The sequence below is a fragment of the Rhagoletis zephyria genome, unplaced genomic scaffold (genome assembly GCF_001687245.7).
Source record: "Rhagoletis zephyria isolate East Lansing unplaced genomic scaffold, Rhagoletis_zephyria_1.1 Rzeph_scaffold_00029, whole genome shotgun sequence".
In the NCBI taxonomy this organism is placed as follows: domain Eukaryota; kingdom Metazoa; phylum Arthropoda; class Insecta; order Diptera; family Tephritidae; genus Rhagoletis; species Rhagoletis zephyria.
Window position 1 is genome coordinate 688,286 of NW_016157113.1, and position 24,051 is coordinate 712,336.

At 36.5% G+C, this 24,051-nt stretch overlaps 2 protein-coding genes across 3 annotated transcripts; one reads left to right on the forward strand and one right to left on the reverse strand.

Moving 5' to 3' along the window:
• Window positions 1-731: 731 nt before the first annotated feature.
• Window positions 732-8,543, reverse strand: dup (chromatin licensing and DNA replication factor double parked). Of its 2 annotated transcripts, none has more exons than XM_017617502.1 (4): window positions 8,041-8,543; window positions 7,477-7,823; window positions 6,486-7,162; window positions 732-3,392 (listed from the first exon to the last, which is right to left on the reverse strand). In XM_017617502.1, the coding sequence occupies exons 2-4, from the start codon at window positions 7,555-7,557 to the stop codon at window positions 1,919-1,921; spliced, it is 2,232 nt and encodes a 743-aa protein (XP_017472991.1). In that variant the 5' UTR covers window positions 7,558-7,823; window positions 8,041-8,543; the 3' UTR covers window positions 732-1,918. The 2 variants fall into 2 exon arrangements, with proteins under 2 accessions (XP_017472991.1, XP_017472983.1); XM_017617494.1 differs by having other exon boundaries at window positions 7,477-7,867.
• A 3,372-nt stretch (window positions 8,544-11,915) lies between these two features.
• Window positions 11,916-23,927, forward strand: SRPK (SR splicing factor protein kinase). Its single transcript, XM_017617508.1, has 4 exons — window positions 11,916-12,103; window positions 12,570-13,611; window positions 20,194-21,243; window positions 21,834-23,927. The coding sequence occupies exons 2-4, from the start codon at window positions 12,948-12,950 to the stop codon at window positions 22,766-22,768; spliced, it is 2,649 nt and encodes an 882-aa protein (XP_017472997.1). The 5' UTR covers window positions 11,916-12,103; window positions 12,570-12,947; the 3' UTR covers window positions 22,769-23,927.
• The last annotated feature ends 124 nt before the right edge of the window (window positions 23,928-24,051 follow it).

The window sequence follows — 24,051 nt, forward strand, 5'->3', positions numbered from 1 at the left end:
CAAGGTGCTAAGCATTACCGTCGATTTTTTAGAATTTTTTTCGCTGAGGGTGGGTGTTGCGTACCTTCTTTCATATACAATAAACAATAATAAAAAAAATATGGCGTTCATGCGTTCTACGGAAGAAAATGCAGGGACGGAAAATAATCATTATTTTTTAAATTTGAACCAAAAAAAAAAAATCAATAAGTTGTAATCGTCGTTTTAACTTTACTGACGTATTTGTATTAGTACGTCCTACTGTGATTTACAATAATATTTATTTGTCGAGTTTAACCAATAAAGATTAAGGATAATTAATTTTTTCGCTCAATGGTAATTATTATTGCTCGATTTTTATTTTTTCGATCAAAAATAATGATTATTTTATGATTTTTATTTTTTCACTTAAAGATAATTATTATTACTGAGTTTTATTTTTCCACTTAAGAATGATTCTTAAAAAAAAACTCAAAAGCTATAGTAGCGCAATTTCCGATGTATCCTTTTCAGAGGTAGCGACACACTAATAAAAGGAACAAGTCCCAAAATTCTCAAGTCAATGTTTCGGTTGGTTACGTCTGTACGAGCTTTTAAATTTTATAAATAATCATTAGTTTTAAGTAGAAAAATAAAATTTAATTGCAATTTTTATCTCTGAGCGAAGTAATAAAAATCATAAAATAATAATTATTTGTGATCGAAAAAATAAAAATCAAATAATTATTTCCGTTAAGCGAAAAAATAAAAATCATTAAATTATTTATTAAATGCTGATTTAAATTATTTTACTCATAATTATTACCGACCCTGAGAAAACGTGCAACATCCCCAGCGAAAAAAAAATATCCAAAAATAAACGGTATTGTTTAGCGGCTTGAAACTTGCACTTTATTGTGCTAAAATTTAATGCGCTACAAAATGCATACTCATTTCTAGTTCTCTTTTGAAAAAAGAGATTTTTGTGGTTTTTGCTTTAAAATGAACTATATTTTTATAAAAAAAGGGAAATTTGGCTGGAGAATATAAATAAATAAAAATCTTCAAAACGTCAAGGTATACTTTTTTGACGCTCACTGTATATATGACCCAAAACGCGGACTGTTATATCACATTTGCGCTCACATTGCTTTCAAATGCCGCGGAAACTCCCTAAAATAAAACTATATGAAAAATTTTCTTCTTGCATCTGAAATTATGGGTGATATTTAATATAAACGTAAATACTCTTGTTTAGGAGTGAAGAATATTTCAACAGCGGACTGTTGCAAGTACTTCAAAAATTGTTGGGCTGTATTTAGAAGAAAAGGTATCAGATAGCTTTTTTCCAGCGAGTTGCAGCAGTATTTATAAAGCAATGTGAGGCAAATATGTATAATATAACAGTCTGCATTTTTGGCCATATGTACTTTTGCAATGCGACTCAAATCTATCCTAAGTTTATATAATTTTTTCCTGACAAGAAATATGACTTATTTTTGGACAAGATAAAGCGCTAAAGTCAATATTAAATATATACTAGCGAACACTGGATGTAAAATCAAATTAACAAATTTTAAACTGTGTAGCCGTAATTATACCATACAAATATCAAGATATAGTGGATTATTCAAATAAATAGCGTTTCTGCGCCATTTAACAATAGGTTTATAACTACAAAACAACTTATGAAAAGCGGTAAAACTTAAAGCAAATTTGCATAAGGCGAAGTTGTTACAAGGCGTTCAATCATATCACGCGATTCAAGCCTGTTTCAGACGCGATAAAATGTGAATTTAATCTACTTGGGTATCAAAAAATGTCTGCCCATCAATTCAAAATTAAATTGCGAGTTCTTCATTCTTTATACATATAGTAAATTAATTAAATTACTTACACACATACACGTACATATATTGTAAACCTAAACTTGTCTGAAAAATTTATGTTTTTTTACGTACTATTTACTTTTTTCATTTGCGACTTCTTCCAATTTAGCAATCACTTTCTTCAGTTCCATTTCACGCGCTATTTTAAGGTACATTGTCTTGCGTACCTCGTGGAAGGATACCCATGCTGGTACCTCTTTGGCCATAAGTTTCAAGTGCGCCTCCATTTCCTGTGCCGTCAGACATGCCCTGAAGCTATTCTGTATCTTTTTTATTACAATCTCCAGCATAAGCACTCCTTTACGCTCTGTAATGAAAACGTTTCGCAGATGACGTGCCAATTCCGGTAGACGTGAGTACATAGTGGCTTCCTGGTCCTGCGATGGCCGCCTTGTCATAGCGTCTAGCGCCTTGGCCGCTTGCTTTGCACGTATTTTTTCCAACAAAGATTTTGGCACACCTTTCAATAAATTGGATGTAACATCACTAGTGCTGGTTGCGCTTGAAGGAACGACTGACGTCTTCAATGTAGTTGGCGTAGTTGTCATCGTAGCAGAAGCACGACCTTCGACTATGGTCGCCAACTGACCTATACTGCCCTTTCCCGCTATATCGCTGGTCTCAGCTATGTTTTTAGCTTCATTATTTGCATTAATCTCTGCAACGCGCGTTGCCTCCATCTTAGCTTCATAGCGTTCCATTACACGCTCCATTGGTGTAGCACAATTGAAAAGATTGCGCGCCGTAGACAGTATATCACGCGCCGAAGAATACTTTTCCACATTTGGTGGCTGCGGTAGATGAGCGCATTCAATATCTGGACAATTTTCCAAATCAAAATCTGGATGCCACCGTGTCACTTTCGACTTTGGAATGTTGATTGGTGGATCCAGTGAGCGCAAGAATTTTTCATGCTCGTTTAGGACGCGTTGCATTAAAGTGTTTGTGAAGCGCTGAAAGCGTTCAATCATCACCAGAGGATTCATGATACTTGACTGAGCCGCACTCAATATGTGGTCGGCAGCATCCTCGTCAACATGATAAGGTATTACTTTTTCCACCGCATTGCCGTCGACATTGGGACAAATGACCAATTGAAAATAGTCTGCCTTCGAAGTGGAGCCATAGTTGCGCATTTTCATTTGTGTAAAGATGAATGCATCAGGATAAACATTTTTGATTTGTGCCAAATGTGTTTCAGTGACATTCTTACGCAGCATACGCTGAACGGCAGGTTTCAATTTCTTGAAAGTAATACATTCTTTGCGATTATGGAACATGGCGCATACAGAGTCAACACCCTTGAAAATCTCAATAAGATTACGGTATTTAAAAGGCAACGGCAGCTGTCCAGCTTTACTCAATTCGGCAAGGCTCATGAAACGTTGGTAAGCGGGTGGTACAACCATTTTCGAAGGCGAGCCCTGTTTGGCCGGACTGAAGAGAACACGTTTCGAAACATCTGTATGGCGTGGTGACATAAGCTCATTTTTATCCGGTGTGGGTGGTGGTATTTTAGTTGGTGTTTTAAATGTCTTTGCAGGGCTGAAATAACGGCGAAAATAAAATAAAATTACTTAGTTATAAGTTGTACAACATCTAACATCTTATATTTTACGGCCATTCACAATTTTAGGGCTGACTGAATCGGTTATCAACCAGCGAATTTAAAAGGACACTGATCCTGGAGTGGCACAAATTGAAGGGCTTCTTCTTTCGCTACTCATAGAACACCTACCAGAAGAGCTTTTATAGGATGTACTTTAGTAGGCCTTTAGGATAAGCTATTTTAAATTTGCTTCTTTAATTTATAAAAACCATACATCTTTGAAGTATTTGCTTGAGGTTTATATCAATTGTGACAATTGTGTGTATTATTGAAACTTAACATGTTTATTGAAATTCATTTCTAATGCTAACTAATATAAATTTATGCATTTGCGTAAATTGTAAATGAATAAGCGCCCTTCTAGCAGGCATGCAAAGAATAACCTTTTTAGCCCTTCTTGGGTAGGCCTCTTAAAATGGCTTCACTTAAGAGGGCCTAGCTAAATTATCTCATGGGTATATATGTACATATGCCTTTCCTGCGAATTCGATAGTTTTCAACTTCGGAAAAAATTAATCGCTTTATTTTCATACAAATTATGTATATAGATGGTGTCATATAAGGGTCAGATATAATTTTGTTGTGCCTACGCATATTTAAAGTATGTATTTACATATTTGTACATATGCATGCATTTATGAAGGTATGGCTGTCTTCCTAAACGCATTATTGCAAAGCATCAGTCTCTCTTATTTCTCAACCATAGGAGATAAAAGTATTCAATTTGCGCAACTTTTTTAAAAATCGTTATCTTTTCATGGTTGCGCATATTGGATATTGATATGAGCCATTATTAAGAAATAAAAGACTCTGATTGCTTTGCATTAATGCGTTTAAGTATATAGCCTATATATTATGTACATATCTAAATACAGTGAACCCCGTTTAAGTACACATTTTAGTTTCCTGAGATGCTCATTCGGGTTGCATATTGACTGTTTATTTATTTCAATTGAAATTTTAAAACGTAAGTAGGTACCCAATCATGAACATATTATTACTTGAGCGGGCTAGGGTAAGCACATAGTGGAGCGGCGAGCAAGGCGAAGTAGAAAAGGAGTACATACATACACTTAACGGCAAAAGTATTGATACACCATATCTTTTTTAAATATTCACATTATTTTGCAAGCTAAAATTTGTCATTTATTTTTTTTAAGAATATGGAAAATTCTTTAAACAAAATCATATAGGTAAACCAAGGTTACAAGTTTTATACAAAATTAATGATAATTCAACGATTTTTATTTTTTTTTTATTTCAAGTATGCAGTTTTATATTTATAGTCCATTCAACTTTAGTATAATAATGTGTAAAAATTATGTGGCTAAGAAAACGCGATAATTTTTTTTTCTGGCGGTTCCACGCGTTTTTCTCCATACCAAGTATGAGTAAATGTGATTAAGATTAATTTTATATAAAGCTTGAAACGTTGTTTTATTTAATTTTGCTTAAAGCATGATTGATATTTACAAAAAAAGATTTAAAAATTTAAATAAAAGTCAATTTTAGCGTACAAAATATTGTGAATATTTAAAGATATGGTATACCAAGACTTTTGCTGTTGAGTGTATGTACATATGTACATATGCGCTTCACTATGTGAGCTCCCATTGAAACATAAAAATTTGTAATCGAGGCTTGGCTTGATACGGTTTGCTCACCGCTGCACTGTTTCTAGCCTTAAGCAGTTTTTACGGAATGTGTGAATTTACAGCGTCAAAAATATGCATATCCTGATCTTTTGTGTTTATTATATTTATATTTTACTTACCATCTTTTCCTTTTTTATAAAAAATGAGTTCACGCAACAGCAAAAACCAGAAGAATGCATTTTTTCGATTGCCTACAAAACTGGGGAAAATGCAAGTTACACCTAGAAATTTTCATCAAACCCTTTAATTTTCAAGTTTCAAGTTAATAAAAACAACCGTTAATTTTTGCATTTTTTTGCGGAGGGTGTAGCGCATTTTATTCCATAAAAAGAAGACAAATTCGGTATGGAAAATATAAATAAATAAAATTGTCAAAACGTCAGGTTGGGTATGCATATTTTTGACGCTGACTGTATGTATGTACGTCTTAAGTACGAAAGCATGTGTGTACAAATGTAAAAATATTTAACGTAGATGCTAAATACTGTATATTGCGATTGTACTATAGATAAGATCTACTATAGAGCACACTCATATATGTACATACAAATGTATATCTATGCCGGAGTGGGTTAATTGCTCATGCGGATTTCATTGGAAAGGACCAGCCCAAACGGAAAAGTTCGTTACAAATGTAAGATTCGGTAGAAAATTCCTTGGCACTTGAACGTATACAAATATGAGCATTACTCGGCTACCTGCCTGCCTTTTTAAGGAATTACTCATAATATCATGTCAAAACGGCCGTTACAAAAACTACCCCCGAAAAGGATAAAATAAAGAGCCGAAAGCAAATAAAGGAGCCTTGTGAATATAAGATATGAAAAGGAGAGGTCAACTAAAAAGTGAAAAATAAGTAAATGCAATGCACACATCCATATGTACATACTAGGTATACACATGTAGGTATGTAAGTATTAGCATTTAAAATTACACATCTGACGGTATGTAATAAACGAATGTATGCAGTTTATTTTATAAAAGTCTGTGGAAATGTAAACAAGACTGTGCGCTGCTTGATTTCCAAGTGCAATGGTAAGCAAAAGCAACGCGCAACATGCTAGGAAGAGAACGAATTATTGTATGACAATGACGTAGCTAACTGAATGACCATCGGTGCAGTTGGCAATTGCAACGCCAGCAGTTTTCTATATGGTCGGTTTTTTTTTTAGCCATTCACTGCCACTGAGCGAAGATAGTGGTTTAATAATTTATAAAACTATGACCTCAATAGTTGGTTTGCTAAACGTTCTTTCGCTTTACCGGGTTACCGTTTGTAGGCCATATAAAAGCATTTGTTATTTGGGAACTTAACAAAATGTATATTTTATAATAGTAAAATAGGTTTGATGGGTCAGTTATATAAACACTCACCTAGTCAATACTTCCAGTTCAATTTTATCAAATTCTTTTAGCTGTACAACAGGCGCTGCATTCTTCAGTGGCGAAACGCTTTGACCCTCACGTAAACGCCTATTACGATCCTCGTGAGCCTTGCGCGTCTTTTCAAGTTCTTGTATGCGCGAAAGGGAAGCCTTCAATTCCTGCAGCTTGGCACTACGCGACAATTTGGTCTTCACTTCGTCGAAATTGAGTTCCTTGCGCACCATGCCTTTCAATTCATCATGTTTTAGTGGGGTAGCTCCCGAGCCCTTGATTATTTGTTTAGTTGGAGTTTTAAGGCCGCGTAATACATTCGTTACATTGTCCTTGGGAGCAAAGGCATAGGCCAGTTTTGTCGCTGTATTCCCATTGGGTGTCTCTTCATTTTTCTTCTGCATTTCATTAATAGCTGCTGGTTTCTTACGTGGAGACAATGGTCCTTTCCTAATGAACTGTACAAGCGTTTTTTGTTGCAGTGGCGCTTGCTCCACTTTACTCTGCTTCTTTGCAGGCACATCCGCGGTAGGCTGTGTACCGGTGCGTTTAATAGTACGACCGGATCGTGTTCGTACTCCAACAGCTGCAGCCTTGGTAGCAGCGATATCATCGTCATCATTTTGGTTTCTTGTAGCGCTGGGAGCTGGAGTCGTATTATCGTCCGTTAAACGCTATTAAAGTAAACATCATTAGTAAATTTAAAAATCTTCACTCAAAAGCATACACTTTCAATTTGAAACCTTATTTAAATTTATAGTGTAGTTTTCCAATATTTAAGAGCACATTAGCCTTCTAAGAGTGTATTTAGAGTTACATCACACACACCCATATACATACATATATGTATGCACGCGCGTAGTGAGAGCCAACAATTTAAAAGGGCGAAATGCCTTCACATACAAAATGTCCGTTTGCTCAATCCAGCAAGGACGCCAAAGGATATCACCTAGTACACTTATACATAACATGCATGTCACTCACTTACCCGACTTTTTATAGTAGCTGCTTCGTCTGTAGCGACTCGCTTACGCGTATTAAAATATGAGGCTATCGAAGGTTGCGACATAATACAATTTATGAGTATTAATTAGTTTTAATTGAGCTTGATTGTCCTTGTAATTAGTTCTTATATATTTTCACAAAAGTGCACGTCTTATCAATGGTCTACAGCTCACTGCCAATTCCCACGTCTTTACTTTATCCCGCTCAAATTTCGACTGACACGCATTTTCCCTCCAAAAGCATTCAAAGAAAGTGCTAAATCGCACACCGTTTGGATGTGTAATTTTGTGTAGGTATGTGTAAACAGCACCCGATGCCATTGGAGTGCAACTAAAATGGGATTTTATAATTCTAATTTGCGTTGTCATTCGTATCTATGGTAATATTTTAATCAATTAAAGTCATTCCAATTTTCTCCTTAATTTAGTTTTCATTTCTTGCAAAAATTTCTGATATTTTTAATTGTGCAGAAATTCATTTGCAAGTAGTGGTTTTAGCGCGCAATTTTCCCCTCTTTCGCGCGCTTTTGTTTTGGGAAATTTTTTACCAGTTTTTATTAGTGTCGTCCTGCTCATAAAGTTATGCCTTCTCCTTCTTGCATTTTTCCGTGCGTACCGAAATGCAATCAAGAATCAGCTGTTTCTGACAACCATTCACGATTGTTGTCTCACTCACTCCGGCTAAAATATTTTCAACGACACCAAAATTTTTTCCGAAGGATGGAAAATATATAAAATTTGCAATGCGCACTTGCGAATAATTACACTAATAAACCACTATTCCTAGTTGTTACAGTATGCAAAATGTAGCAATTGTGATGTATATTTGTAAATGTTTCTCGCACAACTACTAATCGAAAATTTAGCAGAAGGGAAAGCACTACTGTTCTTTGTTTTTGAAGAAAAATATTCCTTTTGGAATTGATGATGTTGCCAACTTCTAAAACGCAGGGTTGCAAAGTAGCTTTAAGGTTTGCCAGGGTAACCAGCGCTCGCAAACTATTACCTGATAATAAAGAAGCTTCAACCAAAATTTCATCACGCAAAAACGGGAGGTTGCATTTGTAGCTCGTTTTCAGCTTAGTATCCAGCTCTTAAGAAAACGGTCAAGAAAAAATTGCCATTATTTCGCGTGTGTGTCCAAGGAATTTTGACATTTTTGATAACGCACAGCCTGTTGCCTCACTCTTTCCTCAAGAAATAATGGAACGGGCATATATTTCTGTTGCAAACCTGGGTTGCCTTGTGCTCTTTTTTCACAAAAAACTTTAGAAAACCGTAGTAGAAAGCGTACTAAATTTCTGAAGAACTGCGTACTGCCTTAAGGAAATTTGACTCAAGAAAATTTCTTAGCCATTTCTTGTACGTCATTTTATATGGAGTTTTTGCTTTTCTTAAAAGCTGGATACTAAGCTTTCCCATTTAAAGAACCAAGGACTCGAATTCAATTAACGTTGAGCGTGTGGTAGCAAATAGAAAACACAAAAGAGAATGCGAAAAAAATTGCTTTCAAGACTTGATGTGTCTGAAAGGGGACTTATTTGGCGCTTGACGCGCCAATTTAGCCATTGTAACTTTTTCTATCATTAGCCATTTAATTTTTACTTTTTGTGATATATCACTGTGAAAGCGTTTTATGCGAGCGGGCATCCGGTTAATGACTGTGGGAAATGGAATCGCTAACGAAAATAAAGGCCAACCGAAGTTATTTATGCAATTTTTTTTTGTTGAAGAGGTGAGTTAGTAAACTTAACTATGGTTTAGAGAAAATATATGATGAAAATGCCACGAAGTAAAGCAAACTATAAAAAATAGCAAGTAAAACTATTTTTATTCACTCAAATGATCACCGCTATAAACTTTTTTTTACAAAATTTACACACTGAAACCACAGTATATACAGTAATAAACGTTTTTGAGTACTCCTCGGGGGTAAAATCTTATCAGGGTTGATATTGAGAAGGAGCATGAATTTTGCTGATACAGAGTTGCATACAAAATTACTGTATGGAACAACAACCGTACTAAGGCAGAGTGATAATTTTAAAAAGATAATTGCTGTTTATTTTCCAATATTCAGATATCCAGCTTGTAGCCAGAGGTTGTGGCTTGTGAGGCTCACTCAAATCTTCTCACCATATTGCAACAGCTCCGGGTAATGGACCACTGAATGCGTTGGCTCAACTTATGACCACCATAACCAACGCAGTCTCCAACCAAGAGCGTGTCTTAAATATATACGGTAGCAATTCATAGCGATTGCTATTGTATGTATGTATGATTCATATTTGTGACATTCTATACTTCGATGTTAAGTATTTTTGAGCAGGTCCGCTCAAACTTGGGCGTGCTTAATGAGCTGTCTGGGCGGATGCGCTGGCAGGCATTGGAGTCTCTATAACTAAACAAACTTAGTTTTTTTTTTGGAACAAAGGCTTAAAAATATTCGGAAATTTAGAGTTTTCCTTGATAAATTCACATAATTCACGCTTTTTAATAAAAATACGACGTGTTTCCAGTTTATAGAACCACAAGCGTTAATTATGTACTTACACATATTTATATATATTTTATCCTCGAAAAAACCTTTTTCTAATCACGAGGCGAAACTCCCTACAGTAATACCATGTTCTGACCGACATCGAAAACATGTTTTCGTTGCTAAAACTGGGTTTCGACTTGTGTTTTCGTCCATGTAAAATCTGTCAAACGAAAACCAGTTTTCGCTGAAAACTACTTGAAAACTCACGTTCCACTCATTCCAATCGGTGTCTTCACTAGTGTTTTTTCGATTATTTATTTTTTATTTATTTATTGACAGTCTTTAAGACCTATAAAAAATCTTGTCAATTACATTATTAACTTATTTAATTTAATTGATTGCTCTTCTACTAATACTATACATTAACATTTTTCTTATTTTCTTTACTAAATTTTACTTATTTTCAAATACATACTTTATACATTTATACATATTAATTTATTGTACAATTAATTCATTAATTATACGTACATTACAACCTCGGGTTGGATAGCTGGCGAGGCCTAGTCTCCAGTCTATCTTTATGTTCAGCAGGCGGAAAGGCCTAGTTTCCGCTCTGCGTCAATAAAGGCGTTTACCATGTTTATCGAAGTGGAAGTCTTTTACCATCTTTAATACGCAATTTCGGATTTATTGTTAATTGGCTGGCAATAGTAAAATAAGAATGAAAGTAAGAGGTTGCTAATGAAAAGAAAATGAGGGAAAAGCATTTTGGTTTTCATTTTGTGTAGCAAAACTGTAATCAGAGGATGTCAGAAATGTCAACGAAAACTCTAACAACCGGTGTGAACAGCTTTCAGCCCATAATTCCAAAACTCGCTTTCAAAGTGTTTTCGTTGTCGGTCAGAACATGGTATAAGTGCATACAACCCAAAAGTACTCCCCGGGGACCAATTGGTGAAAAACTGCGAAAAGGTTTATTACTATTTATACTGTGTATCCAAGTCAAATATGCCGCGGAATTCAACGCTTGATTTTCGGCCCATCTTCTTCCCTTCAATAAACAAACTATACTAATTAGAAGCAAACTACCGAAGCACCTCACTCATTAGGGGTCTTCCCTTAAACTCGTAAAAGCCTCGTAAACTTCGTAAATTTCTCAAATTTACTATAATAATAATATATTGGCACTTACTCATATATTAGTGCTTAGTTTTACGACGACTCCGACTATTTTTCATGGCAGAAATGCACTCGGAGGTTCGCCATTGCCTGCTGAGAGGCGACCGCTGTTAAGAAAAATCCTTTTTTCTAATTTTTTGCGATGTTGCTTTGACCAGGGCTTGAACCCAGGCGTTGCGGAGTGGAAGCGTGCACTGCTTACCACTACACCACAGCGGCTGCTAAAAAAACTGTCAAAATTTGTATAGAGCTCTAGTATTTTTAGCATACATAGTTGGGTACCGTTGCATTTAAAATAAAAAATAAAACATAATGTCAATTCGAAACGTAAAAAAAGAATAAATCAAATAAAAGTCTAACCAATGCAGATAAGTCAAGAACTTGTTATAAAAGTTATTGTGAGTGATTTATTTTTATAACAAGATATAAATGACAATTTGTGACACAGCAATAAATGTCCGATTATTTTCGATCTCTGGTTTGTGACATCCAAGCTTGACAAGGGATGACAGAAATTCGTTCCAAAATAAATCAAATTGGCTTTGTCTTTTCAGAGCCCCATGCAAATAGATAAGTAGACAAAACATGAAAAAATTTGTTTTAACTTTTTATCTTTTTGAATTTTTTCCGCCCAGGAACCATGTGTGCCATTTTTAATTTGTTTCAAGTATAACGGTACGCACTGTGCCTTGGGACGCACAGGAAACGTCCTTTTTCGTTAAACTTGAAACCAAGCCATCTTTAAACTTTTCATTACCAAGCCGAGCAAAGATCCATATTAATGCAGTGACGTACATATGTAATTGCAACTCTGCTTTCCAGCGATTCCAACCACATGTTTTATTGAACTTGTGCCAGAAGCAGAGAACCTTCTCTGTCAAAAGTGCAAAAAATTTCGATGGAAGAAAGTTCTGATCGTATTTTCCTTTATCGCATATCCTAGGAATGTAAGTGCAGGTTTTTCTTTAAATATTGAGTTTTGTGGCGTGGCTGAAAGACTGAAGTAGTTTTCTGGATTACACGATTGATTTAAATATTAAAATGAGATGTGCCAAACATTGCAAAAAAATGTGTAAATACAGTTGGCAATGCAGGTTTTACACATTTTCGTTACTTTGACGACATTCGCGAACGGAAGGCTATGAGTTTGTAAAACCGAAATAGACTATATTGCACCTCGAGTGTCTCGCAAATTTCCATATGCTAGAGTGAGAAAGTATATATGTTCCAATTGGAAGTTCTATATAAAATTTAGCTCGGCTGCGTTTTGTTTAATTTCTTTTATCCCACGAACAAACTTGAACGGAGAAAATCTTTTCGAATGCACTTAAAATTTTGAAAGTTTTATTTTTGAGCAAAGATATTCGTGAAAAAATTGTCACAGTGAAAATTTTTTAAGTAATTTTCGACTAGGCATTGGACGTACTTCCAGGAAAAGCGGCGCAACCTTGCCAAATTTATAACGAAGCGAAAACTTACCAATTTTTCTCTTTCAACAATTTCTACAGTGCGACCTAGGAAGTGGTGCAGCTGAATTTTAGGAAAAATAAGCAGTATCCGAAGGCGAAATTCTAAAATTCTGATTGAAGATAACGTTTTTTTGTATAACGAGAACAATTTGAGTTTTAGAATACTGAAAAATACATTCTGATTGTAGCAGCTGGGACGGCTCTGGCCAATAATACCTCACTGTCATTCGCGATTTCAGCATCTAATACTGCAACACGGGCAACAAAAACAACAGCTGTCACAACAGCAAAAGTAGCAGCAGTAAGCGCAAAGACCATTGAGATGAACAATAAAGCTGACGTCAACAGGCGAGTTTTGGCCATACAGGCCAAGAAGAAACGCCATAAGCCTAATAAGAAACGTGGTAAACCCAATGGTGTCGCAGGAGGTACCGGCGCTGGAGGTGGCCAGACACCGGGAAATTCTAATAATAGCAACCAAGGTGGCGCTCCTCCTACATCTCCACTTTCGCCAGAATGCGAAATTAATCCGAAAATGTCGAAATCTTTTAGCGGAGCTCCGTCGACTAGCGGCACAGGTTCATTGACTGTCAATACACCTGCTACAGGCTCGGCCAACAATTTGGACGACATTTCACATATAAAGGGTGCGGCGAATAATGCTGGTAATAGTGGTGGAAGTAGCGGCGGATTGGGCAAGAAGCAGCCTGCTAACTATCAGCAGCAATTTGTGCAGCCACAACAACACCAGCAACAGCAAAAGTGTATGAGTAGTTTACAAGTGCAGCAACAATTTCAGAATTTACAACAGCAGCAATACGACGATGCTCAGCATCAAATGCAGCAACAATATCAGTACCCGCCACGCAGCTCATCAAATGATTCCGAAGACTCGGAATTAAATAGTGAAAATGAAGAGCAAGAACTAAAGGAAGACTACTGCAAAGGTGGCTATCATCCTGTAAATATTGGCGATCTCTTTCAAGGTAAGTTTATGTATATTAAATTTTTTTATAATTTTTTAATTTTTACATGTTCATACTTATAATAACTTCTTAAAAATTATAGCAAAGTTTTCAAATAGAGTATTTAAGTAAAAGAAAGTAAACAAAGTACATATTCATGTATCCCAGTTTGGTCCTTATGACAACCTATAAAAAACCCAAATATTATATTTGTATGTACATATGTATTTGTATGTACATACGTTATCATTAGCAACGCTATGTACTTTTTTGTTGTAAAATAAATATATATAGTATGTACTATGTATTCCCCCATGATGCGTTGTACTTCGGTACTATTCGGACACTGGTACTTGTACTGAGCTGAGCTATCAACAAAACAAATGTGCCAAATGTATGTTATGCGTTGGCTGTTAATAAAACATGCGTTCGCACATTCAGATTATTCCTGTCACCAGCCACGTCGCTGTTATCATTATTTTTTTTTTTTTTTTTTGTTTTTTTTTTGTAAATCGATGGCAACCAGAACATTGTTAAAGCAATCAATAAAGCGAGCTTGGTATACTCTAACCAGAAAAACAAAGAAATCTCCACTTTTGTTTTGGGTGGCGCTCCCTATACACACTGATTCTCATTGTTATATGAGTGCTCTATACATTTTATAGACATTTTATTTAATTTGATGTATTTAGTACATACTAAATACCTATGGTCATCGCCGGAATCGAGTGCCATTGCATGATGCTACTTTTCGATTGGTCTGGCTTCTATACCTACGTAAGACATGATGTTATTTCGATAATACCGCATCAGTCAATACCATAACTCCGAATCCATTTTTGTATTGGGAAATGGACTGAATTAAATCTATATTTGGAGCAAAACTTCGGCCTGTGACATAGTGTAGAATATATTCACCAAGCGTAATAATACGAAAAACATGATTGTAGAATACCTACGTATAATGAAGTGCAAGTTTCAAATTGGTGAATAATCCCGTCGGTTTTTGAGATTTTTTTTTGGTTGAAGGTGTTTCGCTCTTTTTCCATACAATGAATGGCAGTGTCGCCAGCAAAAAAAAAAAAATAAAATAAAAATCCACGGGCTACGAAACTGCATTCCATAATTTTTTTTCTTAAGATTCTGATTAAAAAGTTTGGAAATTTCCAATTTACGGAATTTTTATAATTTTTGTACAAAGATTGAAATACGAATCGATATGGTGTTTGCAGTATGGTGGTGACTTGAAACTTGCACTTTATATACCGAAATGAATATGCTATAAAGCTTCATATTAGACTATTTTCTAAGAATTCTAGATAAAAAAATTTTATTAAAACCTTTTTAAATTTGATTAATATTTGTGAATTTTGCGTAAGCTTTGAAAAAAATTTATATATGACAGAAACCAGTTAAATGTCCAACTATATTTAAATTTTTAGAGGACTTGCAACCACAACCAACTATTTTTTAACGGTGTGAAATTTCATAATACGTTTTTTTGGTACATAAGTATATACAAAATACAAATCCCTTATACAAAAAGTATTTCAAATACAAATACAAAATACAAAATACGTATTTTTAAAATACAAATACAATTGAAATAATTTGAAATCGGACCGACTTGAAATGCAAAAGGCCGCAAAGAAAAAACTCTAATAGGCGGCATACACGGTGCGTATGGCTCGCGAGTCGGGTTGGATGTGTTTGTGAAAATAAATATGTGTTAGTTACACCGACATGACTCTGGTATGACCCTGAATGACTCAACTGCGTGTAATCGAAAGGCGAGCCATACGTACACAGTTGACTCGCGAGGCAGAGGCACCGTCTATGTTGCCTATAAAATTCACTTTTTCATTGATTATGAAGTAAAGAAAATTTATTTGCACTGTATGCACTGTGACCAAGAGATCTATTGTGCACTCAACAATTAACACTACCTTATTTAATCCTAGAGAACCCAAAAATTTGAGGAGATCTCCAGGTAATTAGCGATTGTATTTGCTCTTCACTTGCCAAGAGTTGGCCTAGTTACCTCTACCGTCTTCTGGCAACCGCCTCGCGAAGCAGGTGCAAAGGAGTCTCCTCAGTCACATCGCAGAAACGACATATTTACGTCGTTCGATCAGATCCCAAGCTTGCGCGGTGACTTCTTAATCTGCAGTGACCCGTCAGAAAACCTGTTATTATCCTTACCCTCTTTTTGGGGAGGTTTATTATTGCCCTGTACCTGCAGTGCTGCGCCAGTGCTGATTTCTTAGCCTGTTCCTATCCTTCCTGAGCTCATTCTTGATTGTGCTAGGTTCGATCGCAAGCTAGGGCTCAGGGCATATACATATAAGGAGCACTTGACCTTAAATGATGAGAGAGTAATTTCTACGTAGGTTAATCTCTGCGCACGGACTAATGGCATAGACCTTCGCTTGAAAGATACTCATAAATACTGCTTAGAATTGTATTTAAAATATAAATAAAAAAATATTCTTGTAAAAAGTATTTAAATACAAAATGAAAATACGTGTTTTATATTTTTTATTTGTATTTTAAGTATATGAATTTGAAATAACGTAGCAGGTCTGGAAATGCATATATGTACATATGTATGTATTTATTTTATTTTTTCCGTTTCTTAAAAGAAGTGGCTCCGGGCCAGTCCAATGATATAAACACAATTCTGCAAAATTCAAATGTAACATATTGTGCTAAAAGAAAAAAGTCTACAATGAGCTAATAGAAAAAATTTTACTCGGCATCTTCAAATATGAAATTGCCCATGTAGGATCAATACTCTTCGATCGGAGGGGATCAGAACAGTTTATGTGTGGATTCGTAGAAAAAATATTTATCTTCCCCAGTCCTCTTTGATCCCTGTTTTACGATGTTTAGACTATTTTTCAACAATTTTTCATTTATTCCATTTTTGAGATCGCAAATCCAATATGGCTTTATCAGCTTAAGTGAATTTTTAATTTATTAAATTTCTCATTTTATTTGCAGCCCTGTTTCACCTCAGTTAAATAATATAAGTAGCTGGCTACCAAGAATGATAGAATACAAGATTGCGCCGATCAGAGAGGATTTTTGAGAATAACTTTTGTGTGACGTCACACTGGTGCAATTGCGAGAGAGAAATGCCAAAACGTGAGCAAGAATGGAAGAAGAAGAAAAAATGTTGCAAGGAAAATGTAAACAAGATGCACCAGTGTGACGTCATGCAAACGACGATTCTGTCAAATTCGTTAAGAGTGGAATAGCGGTCCGACATCGGCGCAACCTTTGTATTCTCTCAATCGTGGCTGGATACGCTACTTAGATACTATAACAAATATTTTTATTACGACAATTTTCTTTATAATGATTGCATTGATTTAAAGCAACTACAACTAAGTGTCCTATCTATTGTCCGCTACTGTGGGTACATACCATTATTTTAGTATAAATTCATATGTTTGCAAGCATGAATTTGTGGTGCGTGCGGCTTTCCGTCTCGTTTGCAAATTGCCGTAACCACCTGTCAAATGGTGCACCAATGTTGGTCGCATGGATCCATTTCAAACAATTACATGTAATTGTTATATTAATAATTAATATACGCGCTTGCAATTTTGTATATGTCAGCAATTTTCGTGTATTTGAGCACTTCAATTCATGGTTATATTTTTAGTTCAAGATATTAATAAGAAGTCGTGGTGGGCAATACAATGGCCGTTTTCAGACACTCGGTTAAAACTGATACTTTCATATGCATTATGCATGAGTCTCGGAAAGTTTGGTTTTGATGTACTTTCTAATTTGGGATAGTACCTGCGCTTCTATGAAGCCTCGTGATAGAGCTTTTCCTGATATACTATGTCATGAAAAAATTGAAAAATTAAGCATATGCAGATATTAAGTTATATATAAAAAAAAGAATTTGCAATATACTGCTGAAGTAGATGAAAGCGAATTTGGTTGTCAGAGCACACGCCTGTGAGCGAACACTTGATTTTAACTTATTACTCTTGCAGATTTTGAGATATGACAAGTAATTTTTAAGCAAACAACAAAACCTACGTCTATTCTCATATAATATTTTAAGAATACCGTTAACTTCTTCATGATCCAATGAAGAAACCAACCAACCAATAAACCAAATTAGTATGGGGCCACCTCTCCTTTGTAAAAAGAATTATATAAATCAGTTTACTTGGCCCAAAGTTAAGGTTCATAAAAATAAACAGGTTTCGTTGCAACTAAAGATGCATATTCAAATTCGTTTGTAATATTAAATAATATCGACTTACACATTCCAGTAAATTCTTAATAGAAAAAGCCCTTCTAGAAGGCATGCTGCGAAGAACATCTTTCTTTAGCCTCTTGGGTAACGCCTTTACAATGGCTTCACTTAAGAAGACCTATCTAAATTATCTTCTGGGATTATGCTATTCTTTGAGCGAAACGAGAGCCCACCCTCAGTACCTGAATCAGCAAGTTTTGGGAGTTAGGATTAGGTTGAGAAATTTTTCGTCCTTGGATGACCAAGTTGATTGTTTGACCATTTTTCATTACATACTGCTTTTGTTATAATTATAGCTTACCAGTAAATTTTTTTAGAAACTGCAATGATGCAATTGCACCTTACTCATACACTGTCTACCTGCGATAATGTTATGAATCGATTTTTGTCATTATTTATTTAAATGTACATATGTATGTATCTACATAAAGTACATAAGTACAAGAAAAGTTTTGTTTTTAAAATTGTAGCAAATGACAACATTTAATAAATAATGAAGCCGGAATTACTAAAGTTTATTAGCAGCCACTCCTTTCACTTGCCATTACTTGAATATCTGCCATCAGAATCCTCCGCCCCGTTCCATTTACTGGTACTTACTCTAACCGTAAAGTTCGCAATTTGTCAGCTTAATTAAATTTATGTAGTCACTGTTAAGTTGATGAGAGTATGGTTTCTTACAGTGTTCCGTGCACGTCCGGTGAAGTGGTCGGTTCTACGTCCGTGGTAGGGTCAATAAAGAATCGTTGCGGCTACTCGAAAGAATATCTGACTTGAATGCCACGTCGCCCGTCTTTGCCTTGGCGGCGGGTGGGCTGCAGCTGATTGCGATGCGCCCATTGTGCTTTAGTCTGCGAGTGGCATTGAAATGTGCAGGTCTAAATCAACGTTATTGTTGCAATGATTCAATGTCCGTCGTAGTGCTACGCATACATTCATACAACTGCTCGTACTGTAGGCAAAGCAATGAACTGTAAATAAATAAAGAAATACAAAATAGTTGAAAAAGTGCAATAATGTGTTAAATAGCGCGAAAAGTAGACAAATAATCCAAATTAGAATCAAAGTGTCGCATAAGTGTAATTCTGGTTGCCATAGGGGTTGATGATTGATTACCCGGACAACAAAAATTCGACGTTATGAATTTACTGCCAGACTGTGTTGGTTTTTATGATCTTGTCTATTTGCTAGGTGCATTCAAAAGCTTTGATGTTATACATATTTAGCATATTTTTTTTGAGTGATGAAATTAAATAGATTTGTGTTAATTTATGTAATATACATTTTAAAGACAAAATAAAAGTAGTAAAATAAGAAATGCTGCTAAAATTGTTTCAAGAAGTGTCACATGAAAAATTAAATAAATAACGCAATAAAGTAAAACAAGTAATTTTTTATCCACTCAGAGCCCTGCATTTGGGCGTTACCAGCGGAAAGTCTACCGCGAAGAAAAAAATAGAAGTCCAATATCTAACTTATTTATAGGAAATTTGGCTGCTTTTATCACATACGCACACTAGTTATGTAAGCAGAAACATGCGTGCCAAAAATGTTCCTGTTAGGTGTTTTGGAAAACCGTATTTATGCTCTGAGACATAGACATAAATTAAAAGTATATTCGACTTTTCAAATATCACTACTATTAACCATTTCAAATATTGCTACAAAAACTTGTATACAAATAGTCTTGTCCGATTCGCAGAGTTTTGTAAACCAAGTCAAAATCCACTTCCGCTTTTTGTAACGTCACGCCAGCGCATACGGCTAAAAATGTTTAAAAACGGACAATGAGCGTTATGAATAAAAACTAAGCAATTGCTTTTTCTTAAAATTTCAGAACATTACGCGATTTACTTAAATAAATTTAAGTGGAAGGTCTGAAATTTTAAGAAAAAGCAATTGCTTAATTTTTTTTTCATAAGGCTCAATAGCCACGCCTTAATCCCATATAACAGTAATTTAGAGAAATACGAAATCTTCGATAAATCAGTAACTACTAATTTATCCAAAATTGATGTTGAGGAATAACTCGTTTGCAGGAAATACGATTAGGCAAGTGTGAACAACTATACTGTCAATATTAATAACAAAACACTATTCATACAGTTTTGAGCGCCAGTGTATATTTGCTTCGATATGGTGATCGTCGCTGACTTGCGATACCACTTCTGGCAGGGTAGAATTTAGTTTCTTTTATAAAATTTCAAAGTGGCTCGAAATTTATAATTTTTCGATGTATAAACCACAAAGTGTTTACTTATATAAGTTCAATGTTGAAGCTGTTCATTCTATATTAAAGTAATATTTCTTTCGTTTTCCAGGACGTTATCACGTTGTACGCAAATTGGGATGGGGTCACTTCTCCACCGTCTGGCTGTGCTGGGATCTACAGGAAAAGCGTTATGTGGCCATAAAAATTGTAAAATCCGCACATCACTTCGCCGAGACAGCTAAGGACGAAATAAAGATACTCAAATCGGTGCGTGATTCGGAACCAAGCAATCCGCGTCGCCAAAAAACGGTGCAGCTGTTAGACGACTTCAAGATAACTGGAGTAAATGGCACTCACATTTGCATGGTGTTCGAGGTGCTCGGCGACAATCTACTCAAACTCATACGCAAGTCCAATTATCGCGGCATACCCATTGATAATGTGAAATCAATCACACGTCAGGTGCTCGAAGGTTTGGACTACTTACACACTTGCTGCAAGATCATACATACCGACATCAAGCCGGAAAATGTGCTACTTTGTGTTGATGATCAATATGTGCGTTCGTTGGCGAACGAAGCCACAGAGCTGTATGTGATGAATTATAAAATGTTTCCGTCTTTTGTAAGCCGCGCTCCCAAGGAGTATCGGGAACCACAAATTACTGGTAAAATGAGTAAAAATAAGAAGAAGAAACTAAAAAAGAAAGCAAAGAAACGTTTGGAGTTGTTTAAGAAACAATGGGATTACTTGGAACAGAGCAGTGGCGGACCGGGTGGCGAAGCGCCAGCCGAGGGTGCCGAAGGAACTGAATTGTCCAATGATGGTATTGGCGATGGTCGTGGTGAGCAACGTTCGCGATTGAAGGGTGGTAAAATGATGAATGGCGACGCAACTGATCCAGAAGATGGTCAGGAAGACGAGGATGAAGGCGATGATGAATATGCTGAACAGGATGTTATCGCTGAGGAGAACGCAGCAGATGCTGACGCCGATGATGATGATGAAGAGGAGCAACTGCAAGAACGCACTAGCAATAATTCAAATTCGAGTTCTCCACGAAAGCAGCAGAAGCAGAAAGCAGTCAAGGCAGCAGTAGAGCAAGTTATTACCAACAGTGTTGGTGGAGATAAGAAGAAAAAGAAGAAGAAAAATAAGAGTAAGTATAATTTAAAAACAAATATTTAGTCTGTTCGACTAGAGCTCCAGTGAAAAATATCCAGCAGAAGTTTGCAGGAGCATAACGAACGATTATCTCTCAAATTTGAAATTATTTCCAAAAACCTGCAAGTTGTTAGTACAGCTGATCGAAATTTTGTTCACATACAAAAGCATGAAATAGAAAACATGAAAAGAGTATAAATTAAAAGTTTCCCTAAAGCAATTTGCTCAGCAAAGTAACTAAATGAGTACCTACATATTTGCTTTCTTCCCAAACATTTGCAGTTCTAGTGAGTTATTTTAAACTTAAAAATCATCAAAATAAATTTCACTAATTTCATAATTTGCTGATGACTTTGATCAGCTGTTTTATTTGGTTCTAATTTTCTCAGCAGGAACTAGCAACTTCCCTTCCAAGTCAACTGTCACGTGGTGCTCTCAATTTCCCCTACTTTGAAAGTTTTTTGCGAACGCAAACACCAAAACCTTATAATTTGTGATAAATTGCAATAATTATTAGCTTGTTGAACAGACTAATTTTTGAGTATAATGTATATTGATTAATATTGTTCCATTTATCATTTACAGAAAATCCAGCACAACAACAACAACATCAAAAGGAGATAGATAAACATCAACAACAAAATGATAACAAATCGACATCCAGCAGTGACAGTCATACCATCAAAGACGAACTAAATGACTCAGGCTCCTCCTCACCGACCCTCAAAGGACAATCAGTAAATAAGAAAGTTTCAGCGACAAAAACTGCCGACACAAAGGCAAGTAAAACGCAAAATAACAATATTAAAAACAATAATAATTCGAATGCGTCTAATACGAGCATGACAACAACTGCAAAACAAAACTCCAATAATAATGAGAAAGTTGTCAATTGCACCGTGACAACAGCAACAGCAACAACCCAACAATCCAAATCAGAACCGACGATATACGCGACTTCACTAGCATCGCCGCCGGCCGTAAAGCCGATCCCGCGACAAGACCCCGCCCTGGAGACGTGCAAATTCGATGTGAAAATCGCCGATCTTGGCAACGCGTGCTGGGTTGACAAGCACTTCACCGAGGACATACAAACGCGTCAGTATCGTTCGCTGGAGGTTATACTTGGCGCTGGCTATGACACCTCAGCTGACATTTGGAGTACTGCATGCATGGCTTTTGAATTGGCCACCGGCGATTACCTGTTCGAGCCACATTCGGGCGAAAATTATTCACGTGACGAGGATCACATTGCACACATTATCGAACTACTGGGACCGATACCGCATAACATTATCCTACGTGGTGCGTACGCATCGCAAGCGTTCAATCGCAAGGGTGAATTGCGCAACATCACTGGCTTGAAGCCATGGGGATTGGTCGATGTGCTTTCGGAGAAGTACGAATGGCCGCGCGATGATGCGGAGGCGTTTGCTGATTTTCTCGTACCAATGCTGGAGTTCGATCGTGCGAAGCGTGCAACGGCTGCGGATTGCCTGAAGCATCCGTGGCTGAGATAAAATACGATGATTTGCTGTTGCACGTTTGCGCCAGCACCAACCATAACACCAACAATAGAGGCGGTATTGCCGCCGCCGTCAACGTCTGCGTCTGCGTCATTGTCACCGTCGCCATTGACGTTGCCGTTGCCAGTACAGCTAACACCAACATCCACGCAGATGTCACTCTCCCTATCTCCATCTCCATCGCCATCGCCGTCTTGCGCCTCACATGCTACGGCCTTAACCAACACCATTGGTGGCAGCGACATGGTGGCGGCAGCAGCAATGGCAGAACTGGATGTGGCACGGTGTACATCGTTGCGCAAACCGTTGGCAGCAAAAAAAACCACTTCGCTACCGTTGCCGTTGTTGTCGCATAAGTGCACTATGCGTTCGGTGTCCGGCGGCGCAGTAACGCCCTCATCTTCAGCCGCAGCATCGTCGGCGGGACAGGCGCTGTGTTGGCGCAACACGCTGCGACGTATGTTTCAGCGCAAGTGACGATGGCTAATACGCGCGCGGCGGCGCCGGCAACGTGAGCGCGCACTTTGGCATTGTCGTTGGCGTGGACGCGGCAAGCGGCGTCGTGTGGTGGTGTTGGCGTTGGCGCATGCGCGCTATTATTGAGAGTGGTTAGAATTGGATTGCATATTTATTAATAAAATAATAATAATTTAAAATAATACAAATATTATAAATGAGGCGTGAATTAGAAAAGGATGCACACAATAGCGGTAGCGCGGCAGCCAGAGCACCAACAACAGCAAGAGTTACAACAATAGCAGTGCAGCAATAATAAATTACATGCAAGGCGTTTGAGATAATTGTTTTTATAATGTTTATATTTGATTGAATGTTTTTTTTTATTACTGTGCAATTTTCTTCCGAATACAAATATTTTATTTATGCATATGAAACTGAAATCCTAAACCGAAGTGAACACATTCTTATTTTATTTTATTTAAGAAATTTTGCAACTTTTTTTTTCAAATTTTAAATAACTTTTGATTGAGGGAAGTTGGCTAAAAGAACAACGAAACTTACGACAGGGACTCGAAAGCGCGCTTTAAAATATGTACAATTTTTAGCTTTTCGGCAGTTCTGAATGCAAATCAAACATATGAGATTAAAAAATAATATTCAGCGTTAAGTCTAGTTAAATTGCATTGATTTAAAACACGGTGGGCAGGAAGCAAAGATAGGTTGCATAAAAATGTCGACAAAAACTGAAAGCAGGGTTGTATTTGTTGATATTTTTAGGTTAAGAATCCCTTTGAATTGAAATCCTAGCTGCTCCTGTT

Coding starts and splice junctions, on each gene's coding strand:
- dup (XM_017617502.1), bottom strand. CDS start 7,557: ATGTCGCAACCTTCGATAGCCTCATATTTTAATACGCGTAAGCGAGTC. Junction 7,163..7,476: donor CAGCTACTATAAAAAGTCGG/GTAAGTGAGTGA, acceptor TTACTTTAATAG/CGTTTAACGGACGATAATAC. Junction 3,393..6,485: donor GAACTGGAAGTATTGACTAG/GTGAGTGTTTAT, acceptor CCGTTATTTCAG/CCCTGCAAAGACATTTAAAA.
- SRPK (XM_017617508.1), top strand. CDS start 12,948: ATGAACAATAAAGCTGACGTCAACAGGCGAGTTTTGGCCATACAGGCC. Junction 13,612..20,193: donor TATTGGCGATCTCTTTCAAG/GTAAGTTTATGT, acceptor TTCGTTTTCCAG/GACGTTATCACGTTGTACGC. Junction 21,244..21,833: donor AAAGAAGAAGAAAAATAAGA/GTAAGTATAATT, acceptor TATCATTTACAG/AAAATCCAGCACAACAACAA.